A 20,363-nucleotide genomic window follows, 5' to 3' on the forward strand; every position below is an offset into this window, starting at 1 on the left:
GTGTCTGGAGCCAGTTGTGTGTTTGGATTGGTTTGATGTAACGTATGTGAAAATGGTTTGCAGTTTTGTAGGACAGTAGAGCAAGGTGAAAAACGAACGTTATAGAATACTTTGGTACGGTATTTGTGCCACCAGTGACGCAACTGGGAAGGAAGTGTTTGTGTGACTGGTTGGATTGTGTCATGGCAGATGCATGAGAGAATGCCGAACACGGTGTTAGTATATAAGGACTTGTTTGAAAATAATTGTCGATTATAATCAAACTAGATTCGTACTGTTTTAAGCGTGTTAGGTTAATTAAATATATTTAACTGTTCTTGAAGAAACTTTCAACAGATGATTAATTAAATGGAAAAAAGATCAAAACGATCCAATTTGATTGTGGATTAGTAAAGTATGATCCATTACGACATAATTGTAATAAGTGTAAACTACAAATGTCTTTCTTTTTTTAACAAAAGGAAAAGTTAAGGAAAAGAAACGATAAAAACCCATAGTGTGTCACATAAACGGTACGCTATAAAAATTGCATACCTTAAGCGCCGAAAGGTATGCAATTTGGTGTATTCAGAAGAGCACGGTAGCCTATGGCCCCGGCAACTGCTTGGTACAAGGGGTCTAGTAAAAGGGTTCCGCGTTAGCAGCTTTGCAGTAGCAGCTTCGTAGTAAGTGCCTTTTGGGACCCTGTATACGGGGGTAAATGTTAGGAGCCTCCTCAAAACGAAAAAGAACCCACCCCTCCTCCCTCTCCGGGTTCTTTTCTTCGTTGGAAGCAGTGAGTAGTGAAATCCCAACCGAACCGCCACCGTTCGAGGTTGTAGTAGCAAAGAAGAAGTTTTACTCAATATTTGTTTAATCATTCAAATGTTAGCTATTTCAATGCGTTTATAGTCATAATACTCGTTACTCGTCATCTCGATAAATTACAATATTAAAAGAAACAAGTAAGATTACACGCTATAAAATATTGCTTGTATTTTTTTGTTTTTCACTAAAAACCATTTTGTACAGGGGTAACGTGAACTCTTACGCTAAGCTAAAACCATAATTGGTCTATGTTATTCAAACTTCGAGCCGGACACTCCTTTGGAATATGGTGGGGCACCGTTGGTCTGCAGGTAATAGTCACCTTTGGCACTGGGAAGATAAAAAAAAACGATGAAATGGAAAATAAAAACATCTTTAGATATTGAATGTATCTTGTATCGGACTTACTCAGAACTACAATCGATTCCCATGTGCACAATCGCAGCCGATCGATCAACCTTTCCATCCTTGAAATCGTCCCACGATTTACATTTAACCGAGTGGAATGACTGTACGTTGCTTTCCGCAACACTTTCCGCCCAGAACCACCAAGACCGCCGGTGACTGCACAAATCTGTACGCGTGATGGAAAGCATTAAAAGAAAACATATTAGGATAAGATCAAGCGTCCTCGCTACAACGATTCATCTTTGTACACTAAAGTAAGTATCAAAAAAAGCCAAAAAAATATATTGTTATATTAAAATAAAATGGATGAGAACCTTCGGACGAGTTCTGCCGGAATGCTTTGGCTGGGTTGGGTAGGATGAAGCAAAGGTTAGAAGATGGGTAGAGTACGAGGGGCAAGGAACCATGCAGTACATTGCAATCGGAGATTAAATCAGGCAGGATTTAAGCAGGACATAAAACAACGAAATAAAAACAAATAAAAAAAGAACACAAAAAGGAAACAAAACAAAAAATATATTAAACATAAAAATAAACACAAATACTTGCAAAACAAACCATGCAAATAAACTAAAAAAAAGAATGAAAATTAATACCAAATGCGTACCATTATCGGTGAGCAGTTTGTAGTTTCGTTTCGGACAACCGGGCTGCAGGGTTTTACCATTGTTGGGCCAGAAATCGGCTGTCCCCGTGCTAACCGGCGCACCGTACAGCCACGCATCGGTATGGATGACATCGACAAAGTTCGCATCCTTGGAGCTGAGTGCGGTGGCAAAGATGCCCGGATAGAACGGTGGGAAGGCGGGATCGAGTGCCGAAATTCTTTGGTACAAAAGAAGACGAGCGTGTAAGATTAATCAATGACGACACTTTGCAAACAGACCTGTTGCCCCATACCTGTTGAGCTTGATGCGCTTTTCCGACTGTGAGATCACGGTACGCCCAATGTATCCTGCCAGCTGTCCACCGAGCGAATGACCAACAAGATGCAGCTTGTCCACGTTCAATCCAGCATTGATCATTCGCAGGACCACCGCACCGAGATAGCTTCCAAGCTGGAAAAGGCACAGAGCATCGAGTTAAATGGCGCTCGTACACAAACACTTCACTTGTTGTACCCCTTTTCCATCTTACCTTCTTACAGTTCGGTACGGCTTCAAGCAGATAGTTTCCATCCGCCAGCAGAGCCCAGTCAAGGATGAGGATGTTGTGGTCACCACGCTTCAAGTACGCATCGGCAATCACGTGCACGCTTTCGACCTCGGGTGATTCGATGTACCCGTGGAAATACATCACTGTCTTTTTGTTCTTGTCGAAGCGACTGTGGTGCAGGATGTCCTCGGCTTTTTCCAAACTGTACGTCTCATGGTCCTCAAACTTTGGTCTGGAAGGTGGAGAGTGATTTTTAAGTATTTATTCGAAATAGCAATTTGTGAAGTATTCTCACCCGTAGAAAAACATAAACTTGGCCGTGTCTAGGTGGGCTCGTACCGGCTTCATGCCCACCCATACGCCTGCAAGTGAATAAAGAGAACATAAATATGAGTACGCACGCCTCGTATACGATGAGCAGAATCGCTGCGAAGGTCGTCTAATTTGTTCTGATCGGGAATGACAATTGGCACAATTGATTTGTTGAGTTGCGGTCCAGAAATGTGCGTCCAGCAGAAGATCGTTGCTGAGTCTAACTTTAAATATTTAACCTACAAGCACATACTGATCACTAACACAAAAAAGGCAACTGTAATTGAGTTAACTGACTAAGAATTCCACCTACTGATGCAAGTAAGCACCCTAGCGTGATCGCACAATACACGCTTTGATTAACATTTGCTACTACTAATGCATCACCACATCTCAGTGACCAGCGATCAGTTACTAGTGATCGTTTTCTTGGAAGCACAAAAACAACCTACGTCGGAGTGATCGCAGAAAAAATGCAATTTAATTAGCATTCTCCCATCGGCATCTCGCTGCTCAATGATGGCTACCGGTCAAGGGACAGGTGACTCTAATCATCACCCACAGCGTGCTGTGGAAGGTGATCATTACGCTAAAGCGGTGCGCTCGCGGCTATATGCAAAGATACTGCCCTTCTTAAGCGTTGACCTCACAGTCTCTCGCTCTGTCTGGCTGTCGCACAACCATGCCTTTCAACCGGAGCGGTTCGCGGGTACGCCTTAATTGTAGAGACGTAGCAGCTCAACTGCTTAACAGGGATAGGCTTCTAATCTCCATCGTACGACGGTCATGATCAAGGCTGGGCGGCAGACTGAGCAAAAGCCCCGGAGATACACGGAAGACACGGAGCCGCTAGGCCCGGCCGTGAATGTAGTTTATCAACTACTGGAAGAGCGTGGCTGGTCGCTTATCATCGGGTGATACGATAGCTTTAATCGCGCATTTGAAGGGTGTTACACAAAAAACAAGGCGCTATAGCTGGCGCTTTGTAATCGAATTGTTGGAGGGAGTCCTATCACTTTCTGTGGCCAAGAGACAACAAGCACTAGATAATGAGTTCAATTGGTGTTATTTAATACTTTGCATATAATATAGAAGCAACAGGAAAACTTGAGTTTCGTTGATTTTCGTGCTCAATCATAAATTTTGGACCAATGTCACGCCATACTCAAGTTCAAGTTTGATATTCAGAAACCCGCGAAACCTGATTTTATTGTTTTTCAACAAAAAAAACTGGTTCGACAGGATCGTCTCTTGAGGGTTGGGTACCTTCTCCGTGAACATCGGAACATCAACCGGTAACGAAAGGTGAAAGTGACAACTGGTTTTAACATTGCGAAAGTTGCCACCGTTACGTTACACTCGACACGTTGGAAAACTTGAGCAAGTGATTTTTAATTTTATTGTTTTCTGTGCGGTCGGTCTAATGGTTTGCTCTGAGTCCGAAAGCAACCCTCCCCATTCTTCCTACTCACTCAACCGGATTTGACACATCTCTGCCGTGTGTTTCTGTGGAGCAAAGTACGAACGAAAACTTACGCGGATTTTTTAGACTCTTCATGGTTCGGATGGCACGTTGGTGATGGCTGACACAGTGTAAATGGATTTGCTTCACTGCCAACAAAACACTGTTGGCGCCTTCAGTTGGGCGACAATAAAATGGGCGATTATGTGTACAGCTAAATCACAACTTCGGATCACCTGGACAGGGTGCACGGTAAGGCTTTAAGAAGGGTATATAACACAACACTACACTATCGTTTCGGAATCGGCACCGAAATGCGGAACAGCAGGAAATGTGAAGGGTCTTATCTCACGGCACACACTTCCCCAACCAGGCAACACACAACACTGCAAGCGCGAATTATGCGATACAATTTAAAGTCACCAAAACGTAGCTGAAGCGTGTTCTGCTTGAGGGCGCGTACGCACTTACATACACGAACACAGCTACAATCACATAACTGCACACACACCCCTCCCCCTCAAAACACTGGCTTTATTTTTAGAACCGATACTATTCACCCGGAATAGTAGTAGCGCTGGGTTTTGTGGAGCACAAGTTGGCGGGTAATTTGCTAAGGTTCTAAATTGAATGACCCTAAAGGTGTTGTTTTGTGGGGGTTTGCTCTTACCCACGCCGTGCCACTCCTACTCACACACACACACACACACACACTGTCGAATTGCCAATAAAGCAAGGGATGGCCTTCAAACTGCGTCAGCAGTGCTTTGGGCAGCAGTTCAACGTACTGCATTCCACGCGACCGCTACCATCGATTGCGTAACCCTCTGACACGAAGAACAACCACAAGAACCACCTGTCTGTTAGGGTGGTTAGGAAAGCAAGCCACCGGTGGAGATGCCACACCGTACCCGCCTAAACCGTTCGATAGAGGAACCGACCGACACAACCGTTCGATGTGATCGCTTACAGTAAACTGAGACACCCGAGCGACATGTTGCGTAGCGGTGCGCGCGCGCGCTCGCTTAGTGCTTCAACGGTGCCGTACGCAACGGATCAGGACGGACGTTTCGGATTCGCGTGTTGAAGAAAAACTGGAAACCCTTGAGAATTGCTTGACGCTTTTTCCCACCCCTAGAGCTATACACACACACACACACACACATACAGAGACGAATGTGAGTTTGTTTGTCCAGATGGGCAGCATGGGACAACCCATTTGCTGACTAGGCATGCGATTCTATGATCGTGAGTTTTTGTTTTCTTTGGTCATATACATTGGAAGGGGGTTGATGTTATGTTGCTAGAATGAGTGCCATTACATAGAGCGCCCCATTAGCGGTGCACGCGTGTTTTTTGATGAATCAATGTGTCCCCATCAAGAGGGGGGGTTGTGGTAGCCAACAGTTCCAGCTCCCTAGAGCGTTGCACCTCCAAGGGATCACCACCACCGCTTTACGCATCAAATGCAATCAATGTGATTCTCACTGCAGCGTGTGATAAGCGTGGAATAGTAAACATAACTAAAAACATCGGTCATTGCAAATAACCATTAGGTATTAAGGAAGTTTTTTTTCGATAAATAAGAAATCAAATAAGTAACTGCTTTTAGGATGTTTGATAAATTAGTCTAATAGTTGTTGATGGGTTGAAATTTTTGTTTTAAATTACAGAAGAGAATGACATCACTATCGAAGAAAGACAGAGCCAGTCTTTGTAAAAACCAGTTCTCGAACATCTCAAAACTTCTGCAAGTATATTAAGTAAATTTGATGCTTCTAACTTTTTTCTTAGGTAATCCAATTTTTCTTCTGAGCTGGAAGCGCTGTAATTAGTACTTGCTGAAATCACCAGAAAAATTCGGTGGATTGCTGACAATTTTAAAATTTTATTGCAGAGATATAGGCGCATCTTTCGTAGGCAAAGCTTTTGTGTTAATCAATTCCAGTAATTTTGAATGTCGAATAATAAGAGTAGCTCAACACCATCGAACTGAACACTGATGTGCTCACTGAAGGCGTCGGATTGAATATTAATCATCACTCAGCATTAAATGATCGCTCTGCAAAAGCATACTTGTAAACTGTCCACCAGGAACCGGTCGCGGAAGGTAACTAGCGAAAGTTATTGAAAGAACGACATGCTGTTGGGAAGAAAAATGACTTCAACGTCATGTTTTGGACGTGTCAGCGCAGGCAAACAGCGACGGCCACATCGTACCTCCCCTCCGTCGATGGAGATGGTGCATCGTTTACATAAAAAAAACAACGTTTAATTTACGACCATGGAAAGCTCGTTGCTCATCGACAGCGTGCAATCAGTGCATTTCATCATCAGCTCGAACGTCACTACACTGACCTTGCTCAGGCCATGCTGTGTTCATCAGGAGTAGAGTAATCCATCGTGCTGAGCCGTTAAGGTAGACCACCATACCGCTAGCCGATGCCCGGGCGCGGGCATCCCGGGTGTTGTTTTGCATGTATCGTTTTTTGCTAAACTTCCTGCTCCGATGGCCCCAAGCGCCTTCTTACACCAACAGGAGCAACGCCTCTATCGGTTTCAGGAAAAAACATTAACTACCCTCCCCCCTTCCCACTCTTTCTGAGGCACTTGATAGCTACTTCTGTCAAGGGTAAGTAGTAGTAATAATGCCTCTGCTATTGCTGACGACAGGTGCAATGAATTATTCAAATGCGTCGACCACACGGGCTGGTGGCATTTCGCTATATCGTCGCGACGAGTGTTGAACGATCAAATAGGCTAGTTTGTTGTGCGAATTCGTTTATGTCCGTCCCGTTATGCGTGTCAAGAGGGAACGCGAGTACTCGTGGGGAGGTCTACAACGTGTTGGTAGTTAGAACTAGACGCCATTTTAGCGTTGTCTTATTAGTGCAATCTACAAGAATTTCCAAAGACCAGGCCTTTAGATTGACAAGTGACAGTCGGTTTTCCGTGTCGAATGTTACCATTTCTGCAAGACACTCCTTTCAGATCCAAAGACAGAACCTTTCGGGTCATCATTAGACACTCGCAATTCCACCCCATTTAGAGGCGGTTGAGCGACATTCCAGTCGCCCCTCTCTCTCTCTCTCTCTCTCTCTCTCTCTCTCTCTCCCCTATTAAGGTAACCTACTTGGTTCGAAATGGTTTGGTTGGCAGGAAAAAATCACTTTCGAAATGTTTCTACCACATACAGGCCGGCGAAAACCGTCCTGATACGGAGATCCGTTCTTTTCTAGCATTCGACCAGAAGCTTCCTCCGTCTAACCATCACCACCATTACGTTGCCATGGTCAAACGGGTTGACCAACAAACACACCGGTTCGAGAACCACGGTCCGTTTGAGGGCAATGGTAATAAAAACCGGCCAACGGATCACCGACCCGTCCATAGACGGACTTCGGTTCGGTATGCCTACCGAAGGATGGATTTTTCGACTCGATTCTCAGCACTCTGGTCAGATTGATGCATTATTTCTTTACCATTAGCTCTTTGGTTTGCTTTTAATTTTTCACCTCACCTTCTCTAGTTCTAGTTGAAATTGCTCTTTATCTCTCTCTCTCTCTGTTTCACTTGCTTTAAACTGCAGCAAGGCAAGGCTTGAAAGTGGGAATGTGGGAGGTTGATGCAGCCGTGCAAAGAACCAGTTGCACTTTTATTGTTGCCTATTGGGCAGGGCAAGCAAGAGAAGAAGGTGAGAGAGAGCGAGAAAAAAAGCACAACTGATGGAGAATGTTGTAACCAGACCAAAAACAAACTCGTCCAACATTACAGAGGAAGTAATTGAACGAGTGGTGGTTGTGAAAAAATGATTGCCGATGAAAAGTTTCTCATTTGAAAGGTAAATATTTGAGAAATGCCGTTGTGCAAGCTAAGGTGAAGCGAATCAATAGCAACTTAGTAAATCTTTGTTTTCCAAGTAATGGCTGTTGAATACTTTTTTTTAATCCGTTGGTCGATTATTATTAGTACATTAGGGCATCGCACAAAAAATCGTTTAAATTAAAATAAATGTTGCCAGCCTATTACAGAGGTCAGAACAGCAAAAGATCCAAAGCATTATCAAAACGTTTTAATGATTTAAAAAGTGATAATGAACACTGAATCAGCAGAGTGTGTAATCCATCTCGTTATTACAATCCAAGTGTAAACGGCATAAGGAAATTAAACATTGAAGAGCACAAACATTAAATCGATGTCAATGTCACATTTACAACAAACACTTCTGTGTTCGGTGAGCCAAGAATGTCGCTAACTGTCCGAAAGTCACAGAATAATCATTTGAAAACCCGTCAATGGAAGAAAAATGCAAATCTAGCCCAACCACCACACGGTTTGTTTGTATTGACGTGAATTAAGCTGTCGTATTTGTCGAACGAATCAATCGAATAGATTCGGATGTGTACGCAACGAAGCAACGTGAGGTGGGACGCGTAATTTCCGATCCATCCGATCCGAAGCAAACAAAGCTCACCGATGGATGACCACTAATCCGTTGCCGTTGTTGGCATTATTGGGTATTGATTTATAAATGTACGACGTCAACACAGAGCAGAAATTGGCCTTCTAATACGCTTGGAAACAGTTCCGTAAAGGTAAACTCTTCTCGTTCATAGTAACTGTATTGTAGTTTAAATCACTTCAATCGTAAATAACTATAAAACTAATGTTCCCTAGTGTCTTCCGTAACTTTCTTTTAAATTAACGTACAGAATCGCACATTACTTGCTAGCAGAGGCCCATTAGTAACCCGTTAATTATATGCACAAACTGCCACTGGTGACGATGCGAACACTTTTTACTAATTATTGTTACCGGACGCGTCAAGAATAATTATGCAAATATTGTTTGGTACGCAAATCCGCCGCACACAAGCACACACTAGAATAGCGGCTCGATACAGCGAACGAGCTAACTAAGCACACTTCCGATGCACTGCGCGTTGCAAACCGTGCAGAGTGAAGTGCAACGATCAACTAAAACCGACGATCGCAGTTGCAACAAAACATTCGCCCAACATGTGCATTTTTTTTCTTCTAAACTGCAACGATCGATCTGCCGGCTGTTCCACTCGATTCGATTCGATACGGCGGAACGAAGGCAAGGATCATGGTCATTTATGCTTTAGTCGGAACAAGAGAAATGATATAACCGACGATTTTACTTTATCGCGACGAATCGGTAAAGATAAAGAAACAAACCATATCAACACGTGACGAAGCGGTCTAGCCCCCAAACACACGTGGGTCGTTGTCAAAACGAAAAACAGCAAGATATGCTGATGCTTAAGAGACGCAACCAACTAGGGTTCAGCGTGGTAAAATCCGGTTCGGGTTGTAAAATGGTCTATAAGTGAAGTGAGCTACAGTGGTGGTTAACAAAATAAGGCCGAAAGTTTGATTTCGTATCTTTGATTTCATTTATATTTATTGCTATTTATTCGAATGATGTCGAACTGTCATAAATGTTTAAAAATGTGTTTAAAAATTACAAATAAATTATTTTATGTGGTAAATATGACAAAAAAAAAAAAAACGATTATTGATATGGATAATTTAAAGATCCATATAATAATTTCTATTTTGATTAGCAATACAGGTAGCAGTTTTGTACAATAGTTTTATCATATCCGCAATAGTTTGGTGCAGAGTATCCCGAGGTTTTTTAGAGTTTTCCTGTTATATTTGTTTTCGTCCCACAGTTTTTTGAAAGGTTTCCTGATATTTTTGATTAATTTAAAAACATCTGTTTCTAAATTAAAATTGATAAGACTCATCTTATCAATTACTTCTGGACCGTTCGCGAATACACGGTGATGGTCCAGCTTGTTTCACTTAAGGGAAGGGAGTCAATAATGGCGGGTCGAGACTGTATAGTCAAAGAAATAGAAGTTATACATAGCAAAACAGTTTTTTACCTTCAGTGTAGGTTCAAAGTGTTGGATCAAGGTGGATTAAGGTGGATGGAAAACTCTCACGGTCCTTTGGTACCACCAAACACCTGCGTAAGGGAGATGGGCTCGCCTGTCTCCTATTCAATTTGGCGCTAGAGAGGGCCATGCGTGAGTCGGAGGTAGAGACTTCGGGAACCATTTTCTATAAGTCAATTGGTCCTCGCGTCAAAAAACCTCGCGTTGCAGATTAACGAGGCAAAGACCAAAATGATGGTGGCACCATCGGCGGCCCTACTAAGTAATCCGGAAGTACGTGGAGGTGATGTACGGATAGGTGATCGCAATTTTGAAGTCGTCCAATACTTCACCTATCTCCAGTCAAAAGTCAGCACCGAAAACAGCATAGAGACGAAGTGGCGCGCTAGGATGCAGGCGGCCAGCTGGTCATTCTACAGCCTAAGGAAACATCTCACCTCAAAAAACCTGTGGCGTCCGTCGAAGCTGGGACTGTATCGTACCTTTATAGTCCCAGTATTCACATACGCCTCTGAGACATGGACCCTGTCTGTAAACAGGCATCTTTGAGAGGAAGATGCTCAGAAGGATCGTTGGCCCCGTGCTGAAGGACAATGGAGGGGAGCCGCTACAACGACGAGCTTTACGAACTGTATGACGACCTCACCGTCGTGCAGCGAATTAGGTTCGACAGGCTTTGATGGGTTGGCCATGTTATATGCATGGCACCGGACGACCCAGCTTAGAAAGTTCTTTTAGGCCGTCCACACGGACAGAGGAGGCGTGGTAGGCCCATATTGAGGTAGGAGGATGGCGTGGAATCATCCGCCATCAAGGCCAAGGATCACCTAGGATAACGGAACGGCAGACGACGGCGCGGGACCGTTGTTGTAGCGCCTGATAAGTAAGTAAGTAAGAAGTACAACACAACTGTTTATTTTCGATAATTGTGTCAAACATAAACGCTTGGTCCTAATTATTTTCCAAATAAACAATCTATCGAAAAGCTGGGTAAAAACAAGACATCCACGCAGGCAGTTGCCGTTAGAAAATAAATCTGCAGTCAAATCGACTGAGTTTTTTTGTGAATTAAAATTAAATTTGTTACGATACGGCGCAAGCCGTCATACTCAAAATAAAAAAATACAATTATATTAGATTTAATCATTTTATCAACCAATCTAATCGTAAATAAACATTAGACGCCTAACTAAACTCAATACAAAGGACACTATACTAAGGAGGTAAATCGTAACTAAACATTTGCAGGCGATACCGGGCTTTTTAGCGGCAGGAGTATGTATCGTCTCCCTTACGTACGATTGTCTACAAGACTAAGCGTTTTGCATAACTCAAGGAAGCCACAACATATGCACAATATCGTAAATATTAAATAAAAATTAAAACAAAAATAAAATATGTATTTTATATTAGGCTTAGTGCAATCGCCACCACTGTACGTTACGGAACAAATTGAATTAACAGCATCATCCCATTCATTTCTGTGCGAATTTTCAATCGTCATATTTTGTTAAAAAACAAAACTCAAATTAAAACAATTTTACTAACAAAATGTTTTACAAATGACATTAACGTGCCAAAACAGTACGATTCTGATGAGTTCATTAAGATAATGCGGTACGTCCAGACTTAATGGTGTGTAACATGCTACGCTATTTTAAAACCATTATCATTAGAAGAAGCCAAACATACGTTGATATTGAGTGTGTGGAGAAAATGATGGTTCAGTAACATACGTGCAGAATGATGATGTTGACAGGAATAATTTAAACACATCGAAAAAAAACCTCGAAACCGGTTGAATTAGGGTAGGTTTGTACTTCGAACGTCCTTGATAGGTTTTTCGTTTCAAATTTTTCCCCTTACATGGTTCTAGCACCTCATCTTAGACAAGCAGTTTGATACATGAAAGACACGATCTATGCTAGATCCTTTTTTACTAAGAACGGTTTTTTCTTGAGAAGAACACGTGTAAATCATCTCAAAAAACGAGGTGTAACAGTCTGTCACTAATGATTGCGCTTTTTCGAACAAAAAATCCAAAATTTACTCACCAACTGCTATCACAAGCCCCGAAACGACGACCAGCACCTTATTCATCTTGTTCGCCGTTTTCAAGCAGGTTTGCACAACTCGTTGTCACCGAAAATTGCAGATCACTCCCGTTGCGTATCGGACGGTCGACTGGACCAGCCCAAGCCAGTGTGCACTGTTTGCCCACCGCAATGATTCGCCGCGCCGATTTCGTTGTTATCAGTACACACCAACATATTTCTCCATGGTACGAAAGCGGCGTACAAATACACACTAATTCGTGCACAACTGTCCGCCAGATCGGTCGTACATCTACACGCAGTCAAGCCGCCGCAGCAACTTATTCGCCAACCGAATGTTATGTGTACACTATTAGCGGTGCGCACCGCGAGTCAGCATACGATCGAACTTTGATCCCGCGCGATGAGATCGTCTGCCGCTGTGTGGAGGGGACTACTAGATGCAAGCTTCGGGTGGATCGCGTGTGTGTAGGGAGAGATTTAAAATTAGAGAAAACTAACACGGAACATCAGTGCATCTTCTCCAACTGTAAACGACACTCTGTAGACTGTTTCTTTCTCAGCCCCATCAGCTGATACCGCGACGAGCGTCTACCGCGCCCGAGCATAAAAAAAACATGAAAAGATTTATCTTTCACGCGGAGATGGTTAAGAAGCTATGCATGGTGTGCTATGTCGATGACGCATGTCGATATGCCGGTAAGCGGAAAAGCGTATTTTTACGAGCTCCACGGATTTAAGACGGTTAATCGCGATATGTAATCTATAAGAAGCGACCGACCATTCTTAGACAAAGCTACCTCCTGCAGCACACGGATTAACGATTGTGTGTCGGAGGTGTATGGTTTTTCGGTTCACATATCGTTATAAAGGAAGCAAATTTTGGACACTTAATACTTTTTTAATATTTTTTTTGTGTTTGGTTTTTTGTTTTATTACTATTTTTCATTCCCTCTCAACGACGGCATTAACGTTGCGTGTCATATGTAATTTATTTTCGCCGTTTGCGAATTTATTCTCTTATACGCGGTTAACGGATCCCAAACGATCGGCTTTCCGATTTGCATTTCCTTCCGTTTAATATATGATGTGTTTATATTTAAGGTTTATGTATAGAATAAACTTAGGCGTTATTACAGAAGAAATAATTAGACATTAAAAAAGAAGAAGTTTTGTATGGAAAGAAACGAGTCTACTTCCACCTCCCGTACACACACGCACATTCATCGCAGATCATCATACATTTTTTATCAGAAAACACCACTCTTTACAGGTGAAAGTGCTACGCACTCTCTCGCTTTTTGTTCTCAGTGCATTAAAAAATCGTATTTTAAACGCAAACAAACACAAAAAATTTCGAAATTTACCCATGCACTGGCGCAAAATGGCTTCAACTGGTCGATGTAATGCAACATTTTGGAGTTTAATATGTTCATTAAAAATTATTTGCGCATAGCGACTTACAAGCATAGCTGCAGTTGACAAACTGTACGAAAAAGGCGCGGAAGGGCACGCGAAGGATGGTACAAAACCAAAAGGAAATACATTTTCCCGCGATGAAAAGTGAAAATATTTGTATATAAAAAAGAAGAATGTGTTCACGGTGTGTGGGTGTGTCTATTGTGTGTACACTAGTAGTAGTAGTAGTAGTTAGCTTTCAGTTTTTGTTTTCGTGTGTGTATGCGAATATTGGGTTTTCCCGTGTATTTCTCCACCTATATGTGTTCAAAATCTGTTCTCTACCTTTTTGTTTTGCTAGTTGAGATGTGGCGCCCAATTGTTCAACATTGTTTGCCCATCTTACAAAATATAGAGAAAAAAAACCCATGGAATACCTCCACGGATTTTAATGCATAGGTTTAGGTAAGTGATACACACGGCAAACGGCAAAGCGCAGCATGAAAATGCCACAACAAACAACAACATGTTTGCTCGGCTCCTTACTCTCCTTAAACCCTTTTTATTCCTATCCATCTGTTAAGTAGTTAATCGTTTACCAAAACCGGCATTAATGTAGATGCATGCGAATGGATATCGCTAACGAAATTTGTCAGCATTCATTCGCTCACTTCGCTTGTCCTGAACGTGTACGTCGGTATGTGTGTGTGTGCTTTGACCACCTCATTGGAGGAAAAAGGGGAAAAGGGTCTAGTTTGGATTTCCTCGGGTGTTTCTTGAACTGCGATGTTAATAGTTACCAAAACGGCGACAATAAATGTTCCTCGATTAAACCTACACAATTTTCTTATACAACAACACAGTTAAGATGTTGATCTTGTTGCTTTTACGACCGTTTTTTTTGGTTGTTGTCATCCCTTTTTGTTTCCTGCTTTATTTAGGCTGCTATAGTGGAAGAAAATAAAGTTCGAATTAGAAACTACGGTAATCGGACGAAAAACGCTAGGTTGTACCCACCGGCACTGCTCACCATCGCTTCCGAGGCAAAGTACTTCACGTCCACGTCCGTATCGGTGTTGAGTTTTTCCAGGATCGGCTTCACGTGCTCGTCGATGGCAGCCTGGTCGAGGAATGGCGACAGTTTCTGTAGGGTTTTCGCTACGTTGAAACGCACATTCGCAACGGGATCCGTCGATAATACTTTGATGGTCGGCAGGAACAGCCGCTCGATGATGTCCGCGCCGCAAACATCGGCCAGCGCATTAATGCAGAACAGGCAGGTCATTCCTTTGCGAGAAATAAAGCAGTTGAAGTTAAGTAATGAGGCAGGTGATGGGAGACGCTCCGATACTTACGGTGCAAATAGTTGCTATTTTTGCACATAACCAAAATCTGATTGATAATGTTCGTTTCCGCCCACTGGGTGCCGAAGGTTTGCACAATTTTCTTCATGTTCAGTGTGGCCGCCTCACGGATCGCGTACACGTGATCGTTCAGCCAGTTAAAGCACAGATCGCGCAGCTTCTGGTTGAAAAACTCCTGTCCAAGCTGGCCCGCCAACAGTGGCATGTACTCGATGATGGCCAAACGGACGCGCCATTTGCTATCTTCCGCCAGCTCGACAATGGCCGGCAGCAGTGACTGGGAAAGCTGTTGGATGCCGATCACATCGTTGATGCAGTCCAGCGTCGAGATAATGTTTAGCCGCACCTCGGGCCATTCGTCCTTCAGCTGGATGAGGAACAGCGGCAACAGGTGCTCAATCGTATTGTTCCGTCCAACGATCGGGCTCAGGCCCATGATGACCGAGGCGAGCGCCGACTTGACGTGCTGATTCGAATCGGCAACCAGCTCCTTGACACATGGCAAAATCGACGTCATAATGATCTGTTCCTGGCATGCTTTGTCGAGGTTCGCGCAGAACTCGGTCACCTTTGCCGAGGCGGAGGCACGCACTTCGGCCTCGCTGTCCTTTAGCAGAAACTGGAAGGCGGATACGAGATCGTTCTTGGTGATCTCCTGCCCGACGGCTTTCTGCAGATCGGTGAGTTTTTCCGATACCATGTACCGGACGCGCCATGAGTTATCGTTGACGCACTGGCGCAGCGTTGGCATGACATTCTGGTGAATGAAATCAATCGGACATAATCGGAAATATAATTACTAACAATACATACACTGTGGGAACGTTAGAAAAGTTTATCAATAGACTAATGAGACAAAGATCATCAAAAAAGAGGTTTTCATCGTCATGGGATTGCCCCAAGCTCGAGGTTCGCCTGAATGTTCAACCAGCCGTGAGAAATTGTAGGCTATAATGGCAGTGTGAAAAATTATAAATGCACAAATCACACTCATGCGTAAGCTTATTGTGATGAATCATGAGGTTAATTATACGAAGGTATTTAAATTGACTATCGTTTGACGTTTTGCAAAACCGGACAAGATTCTTATCTGAAGGAAAAAATAGCGTATGCAGAATTTGATATACTTCATGATCAGTTCATTTTGAATAGTTATGGCCAAAATCAGAGTAGATACAATAGATAAATTTGTGGAGTTACGGGACGCCTGCGTCACAGCTCATGTGTTACATAGATATAGAGTTTCGTATAAACGAAGGACGTGTAGGATAGAATGTAAACAAAAATTGTACTAACTCTCTTAATCTAAAGCCACCAAAGGAATAACAGCTAAGTATAAGCTTAGTGACGTACCTAAAAAATAATTCTATGCGTGTTAATCCTGAGCAAAAAAGGTTGGAAATTTGTTGCACTATCCGACGACCGGATGTAGCCAGACATCTTTTCACTTATAGAAAAAACATCGTCTAATCGGGAATAAATTTCGGGCAACCAACAGAGTGAGTTGGCCTTAAAATGCTGAAGAAACTGATGGGTCTTTGTCGGTTGTTGTCTCTATCGTTAAGAAATTTTGAACCAAAAAACACAAAGCATTTGTCTAAACGATGAAGAGTATCCAGAACAAAAAAGACATTGTTATACAAAAATTGCCATTCGTGTCTGAGATGGACCGGCGGCAAAGGGGACAACGGCGCTGATCTTTACACGGCAGGATACCGTGGTTCATATTCCATCCGGACCGTTCCCCAGTAGTGAGGACTGACTAACCAACTACGTGGTATCGGAAATCTAGTAACCCATTCGATGGCCGGTGCGACCTTACAGGTCATTAAGCCAAGAAGAAGAAGAACAATCATCAATATCATGAATAATTTAGTAAGAAAAGCTTTTTGGATTCATGTATTGCTATTCCTACATTATCGTTATCATAAATTTGTATACTGATTCTGTATAAAACAGTAAACAAATTAATCAAATAACTACGAGAGATATTGCTAGCAGACGCATGCAAACTCGCGTTTGAGGCATAAATTATTAAAAGAATACTTTATTTACGAGAATCCGTACTACTCCGACAGTGAAACATCCGGACAAACCAGTTCTACACAATTAATTGTCTCCTAACTCAAAACCAATTAAGGAAAACAAAAACAAAACAAAAATTGCCAACAACCGAAGAGGCATTTTCAAGGCCATTGGGGGGTCAATATTGAAACTGAAAAAAAAAAACCCAACCAGGTAAGCAGTCGAAAGGGCAGGAAGTGCAATATTAAAACATTTATTAGGTTAAAAACATCACTGTCGCCGGGCCGGGAATTCCCTCCAAAACGAACAAGTTTTAAGCGCTTCCCTACTCATCACCACGATATAGACATCTTCTGTTTTCTCATGCTGCCGAACAAAAAGAGAGAGCAGCTATGATCGTTCGCATATTTCACTGCCGTTTGTCCGGCCGATCGGTTCAGTTATTGTTGCGCTACAGTGGTAGTCCAGGGCTTGTTTGTGTTGCCGATAACCTTCCGTGATCGTGCACGCAACCACAAAACGTACCGAACGTTGTTGCGATAAGCAAGCGCGGTGTCAAGTATTAACGAAGGCAAATTAAACCGTTGCCTTCTTCTTTGAAAGGGCGTTTAGTTGCAATAGAAGTTGAGCAGCCTCTTAAAAGTAACCGAAAGTGTTGTTAGTTCTTGTTGAACCATCAGTGAAGCCGGTTGTCCACAGAATGGGACATTTTAGTGTGACGTCCACCGTGTTTACGGTGCTACTTAGCCTAACCGTGGTCAGTGTTGTGGATGGTGGATTCTTGGATTGGTTCCGAAGCAACAAAAACAAGGGACACGATGTGTGTCGCGTTGAGTTTGAGGTGCTTGACCCACAGGGATTACGTCTCTGGACGGCCCAAAAGGCACAAGTGAAAGGATTCGGTGTGGAATTGTTCATCAACCCGGTGCACGGTCGAAAGCAGCAGCAGTGTAACGTGTGCCGCAATACTACGGAGGTCACGCACGGAAAGTTCTTCTTGCAGGACGATAATGTGATCGTAAAGAGCGGCGACATACTGGAGTACGTGATCATAACCGACAACGGAAAGACGGTACAGCGCCATAAGCCAAGAAAACTGATTGTGGATGGTATAAACGATGCGCATGGTAGAGCAATTCGAACATTAATTAATTTGTAATCATTCCCCAATAAACAGATTTCCTAATTAAACCGAAAGGAAGATGCTCCTGTCCGCCGGGCACTGTCACTCCGATCAACCCGACAGAAACTGCCAAACAGGTGTTTGAGGAACCGACAGCTGAAATCGCACTGCTCGAACGCATCCTCGAACGGGTGTCGAAAAAGTGTGCCGAGGGTGTGATGTCTAACTTCCTGTTCCTGCAAACCGATCGGGTCGACGGTCCGGCCAATGATTTGAAACAGATCGTGCGCGATTACTTCCAGAAAAAAGACGCCCTAAAGCCACTGACGGAGTCGATCAAGTCCGCGGAAGACGGCTCAGATGGTATCGTGTTCCGAGTGAACAACATTATCGATAAATTGAAGATATTGGAGCTCGCTCGGGAGGATAGCGATATACTCGACTACGACAAGCTAACCGCGATCGACGATATGGATATTCGTGCTTCGTTTGATTAAGCTTCGTAAGCAAAAAAAAAAACATTTTTTTTCATTTTTAACAATGAGATTATACATGAAAACTGCGATACAATAAATGCAAAATTATACAAAAACATGCACCTGAGTAAATGCAGTCGTTGCCGCTATATTTTATCTCTGCGAGAATTTTTAACAGAGCTTATCAATCTTTGACACGAAGGCAACTATTTTTGACAAGGATCATCAATTTTTAACTTGATGTCAAACATTTTTGACAGTGCGCATCACTTTTTGAATCAAAGGCATCAATTTTCGGCTCTAAGTCGTATTTTTTTTCTTTAATCAACAATTTTAGAGTCTATAGACAATTAAGACAAATTCAATAGTTTTTTTTAATTTGAAGAAATGTGTTGCACCACAAAGTTATTATGTACACAATCAACTACTTATGTACCTGAAAAGGTGAAATTAAATTAAAAAAATTCAATCAACCATATCCATATGTTACATATGGACAGGTTTCATTTCCCGCAAGGATTGCAAAAATTTCTTCAGAAATTTTTGTTTGATTATTTACCACATTCCTAACTTAGGACCAAATTTGGTCGGCCACGACTGTAATCGCTTTAGTACTTACCAGCTCCACTTCCTCCTGGGGCAACAGTTGGGCAATGCTTACGCACGCCTCCACCGCCAACAGCCGTACGGAATCCTGCTCGTCCTGTGCCATCTGTACAAACGTGGGTATCAGATCCGACTTAAGATACTCCAGCTCGACCACCTTGGCAAACTCGCCCAGCTTGCCGGCAGCAGCACGGCGCACCATGGGCGTTTCGTCCTGGCACAGCGTGCGGAAGTTGACGCGCAATTCCGACTTTACTGCGGCCGATACGCGCGGATAGCACACGGAAAACAGTCCACAGGCGGACGTGCGGGATGTAAACCAATCGCCCGAAACCAGACGCTGCAACGTTGGCACAAGGTGAACCTCCAAGTCCTGCGCACTGTGCTGACCGGCCACGGTACGTAGCGATTCGACCGCCTTCTCACGGACCACCGTTTCCTCGACCGTTGCCAACGATTCGAGCGGTGGAATCAAATACATAGCATATTCGGGCCCGCCAACCAGCGGGATAAAGTTACCGAGCTGCTCGGCAAGGGCCAGCAGTACCTCATCCTCGTCGTAGATGGATTCAGTCAGGAACGGGATCAGCTCATTGCGGGTGCGTTCCTCGCCCAGGGCAAGTGCAATTGTCGATAGTTTCTTGATCGAGTTCAGGCGCAGCTAAAAATAGACCAACCAGAAGATATGGGATGATAAAATATAGCAATATACCTGCAAACGGCACCAATCGATATGTGGGTCGTTTTGATGTTTTGTGGAGTAAAGAAGAGGGGGGAGGTGGGTGGGGATTGGATCCGGGGGAGGATGTCGATTTGCGTAAGCGCCGATGATAGAACGCATATTGCGCGGTCTGTGTGAGTGTGCAGGAAAGTCACCCATTGTCCTCGTTCAAGAACACTCCCATGGACCCAGATCGGTCCATCCTTGATCCGAAACAAACGGGCTCTGCTTTCGCTTCCCGGTATGTATACGCACCGACCGTCGTCGGGGTGTACCACTGTTGGGCGGATGCCAGCACACCGTTCATCGACAGGGGGAATGGGGGAAATGAAAGGTGGTATGCGAAAGACAAGGTCGCCCCGTGCTTCCGCTGTCAATAAACGGGATTCTTACCTGAATATCTTCATTTTTCAACTCATCAATCAACACCGCAATCGGATACAGTGAATCATCCGCAGCTTTATCACCGCTCGTACTGGCAGCCATGTTTTATTCCTCGTCTGGGTCTCTTCTCGTACACCGT

At 43.4% G+C, this 20,363-nt stretch overlaps 6 protein-coding genes across 8 annotated transcripts in view; 5 read left to right on the plus strand and 1 right to left on the minus strand.

The window, feature by feature from the left end:
• LOC126565624 (NADH dehydrogenase [ubiquinone] iron-sulfur protein 6, mitochondrial) overlaps window positions 1-20,363 on the plus strand; it is a 384,330-nt gene that overhangs the window by 228,196 nt on the left and 135,771 nt on the right. The gene's annotated exons all lie outside the window — the stretch shown is intronic.
• The window catches only part of LOC126565024 (uncharacterized), a 494,010-nt gene that overhangs the window by 226,052 nt on the left and 247,595 nt on the right, over window positions 1-20,363 (plus strand). The window lies entirely within an intron of this gene.
• Window positions 1-20,363, plus strand: part of LOC126564579 (probable 26S proteasome non-ATPase regulatory subunit 3) — a 561,792-nt gene that overhangs the window by 192,216 nt on the left and 349,213 nt on the right. The gene's annotated exons all lie outside the window — the stretch shown is intronic.
• Window positions 1-20,363, plus strand: part of LOC126564595 (zinc finger protein 596-like) — a 394,155-nt gene that overhangs the window by 60,075 nt on the left and 313,717 nt on the right. The window lies entirely within an intron of this gene.
• On the minus strand, window positions 967-20,354 carry LOC126564387 (serine/threonine-protein phosphatase PP2A 65 kDa regulatory subunit). Of its 3 annotated transcripts, XM_050221420.1 has the most exons (10): window positions 20,234-20,354; window positions 19,133-19,780; window positions 14,881-15,646; window positions 14,543-14,812; window positions 2,666-2,732; window positions 2,353-2,602; window positions 2,116-2,273; window positions 1,823-2,040; window positions 1,216-1,381; window positions 967-1,137 (listed from the first exon to the last, which is right to left on the minus strand). In XM_050221420.1, exons 1-10 carry the CDS (start codon window positions 20,324-20,326, stop codon window positions 1,059-1,061), a joined length of 2,715 nt encoding a protein of 904 aa, XP_050077377.1. In that variant the 5' UTR covers window positions 20,327-20,354; the 3' UTR covers window positions 967-1,058. The 3 variants fall into 3 exon arrangements, with proteins under 3 accessions (XP_050077377.1, XP_050077375.1, XP_050077376.1); XM_050221418.1 differs by lacking the exons at window positions 967-1,137; window positions 1,216-1,381; window positions 1,823-2,040; ... (1 more) ...; window positions 2,353-2,602; window positions 2,666-2,732 and adding an exon at window positions 14,441-14,470; XM_050221419.1 differs by lacking the exons at window positions 967-1,137; window positions 1,216-1,381; window positions 1,823-2,040; ... (1 more) ...; window positions 2,353-2,602; window positions 2,666-2,732 and adding an exon at window positions 14,441-14,470 and having other exon boundaries at window positions 14,556-14,812; window positions 20,234-20,345.
• LOC126565183 (uncharacterized) lies at window positions 17,559-18,565 on the plus strand. Its single transcript, XM_050222332.1, has 2 exons — window positions 17,559-18,023; window positions 18,092-18,565. Exons 1-2 carry the CDS (start codon window positions 17,615-17,617, stop codon window positions 18,532-18,534), a joined length of 852 nt encoding a protein of 283 aa, XP_050078289.1. The 5' UTR covers window positions 17,559-17,614; the 3' UTR covers window positions 18,535-18,565.

The sequence above is a fragment of the Anopheles maculipalpis genome, chromosome 3RL (genome assembly GCF_943734695.1).
Source record: "Anopheles maculipalpis chromosome 3RL, idAnoMacuDA_375_x, whole genome shotgun sequence".
In the NCBI taxonomy this organism is placed as follows: domain Eukaryota; kingdom Metazoa; phylum Arthropoda; class Insecta; order Diptera; family Culicidae; genus Anopheles; species Anopheles maculipalpis.

What these genes read in the sequence shown, in the direction of transcription:
- LOC126565183 (XM_050222332.1), top strand. Translation starts at nt 17,615, where the DNA reads ATGGGACATTTTAGTGTGACGTCCACCGTGTTTACGGTGCTACTTAGC. An exon ending in AAGAAAACTGATTGTGGATG is followed by an intron (nt 18,024 to 18,091) that starts GTATAAACGATG and finishes CCCAATAAACAG; the next exon opens with ATTTCCTAATTAAACCGAAA.
- LOC126564387 (XM_050221420.1), bottom strand. Translation starts at nt 20,326, where the DNA reads ATGGCTGCCAGTACGAGCGGTGATAAAGCTGCGGATGATTCACTGTAT. An exon ending in TGAAAAATGAAGATATTCAG is followed by an intron (nt 19,781 to 20,233) that starts GTAAGAATCCCG and finishes GTCTATTTTTAG; the next exon opens with CTGCGCCTGAACTCGATCAA. An exon ending in GGAATCGATTGTAGTTCTGA is followed by an intron (nt 1,138 to 1,215) that starts GTAAGTCCGATA and finishes TTATCTTCCCAG; the next exon opens with TGCCAAAGGTGACTATTACC.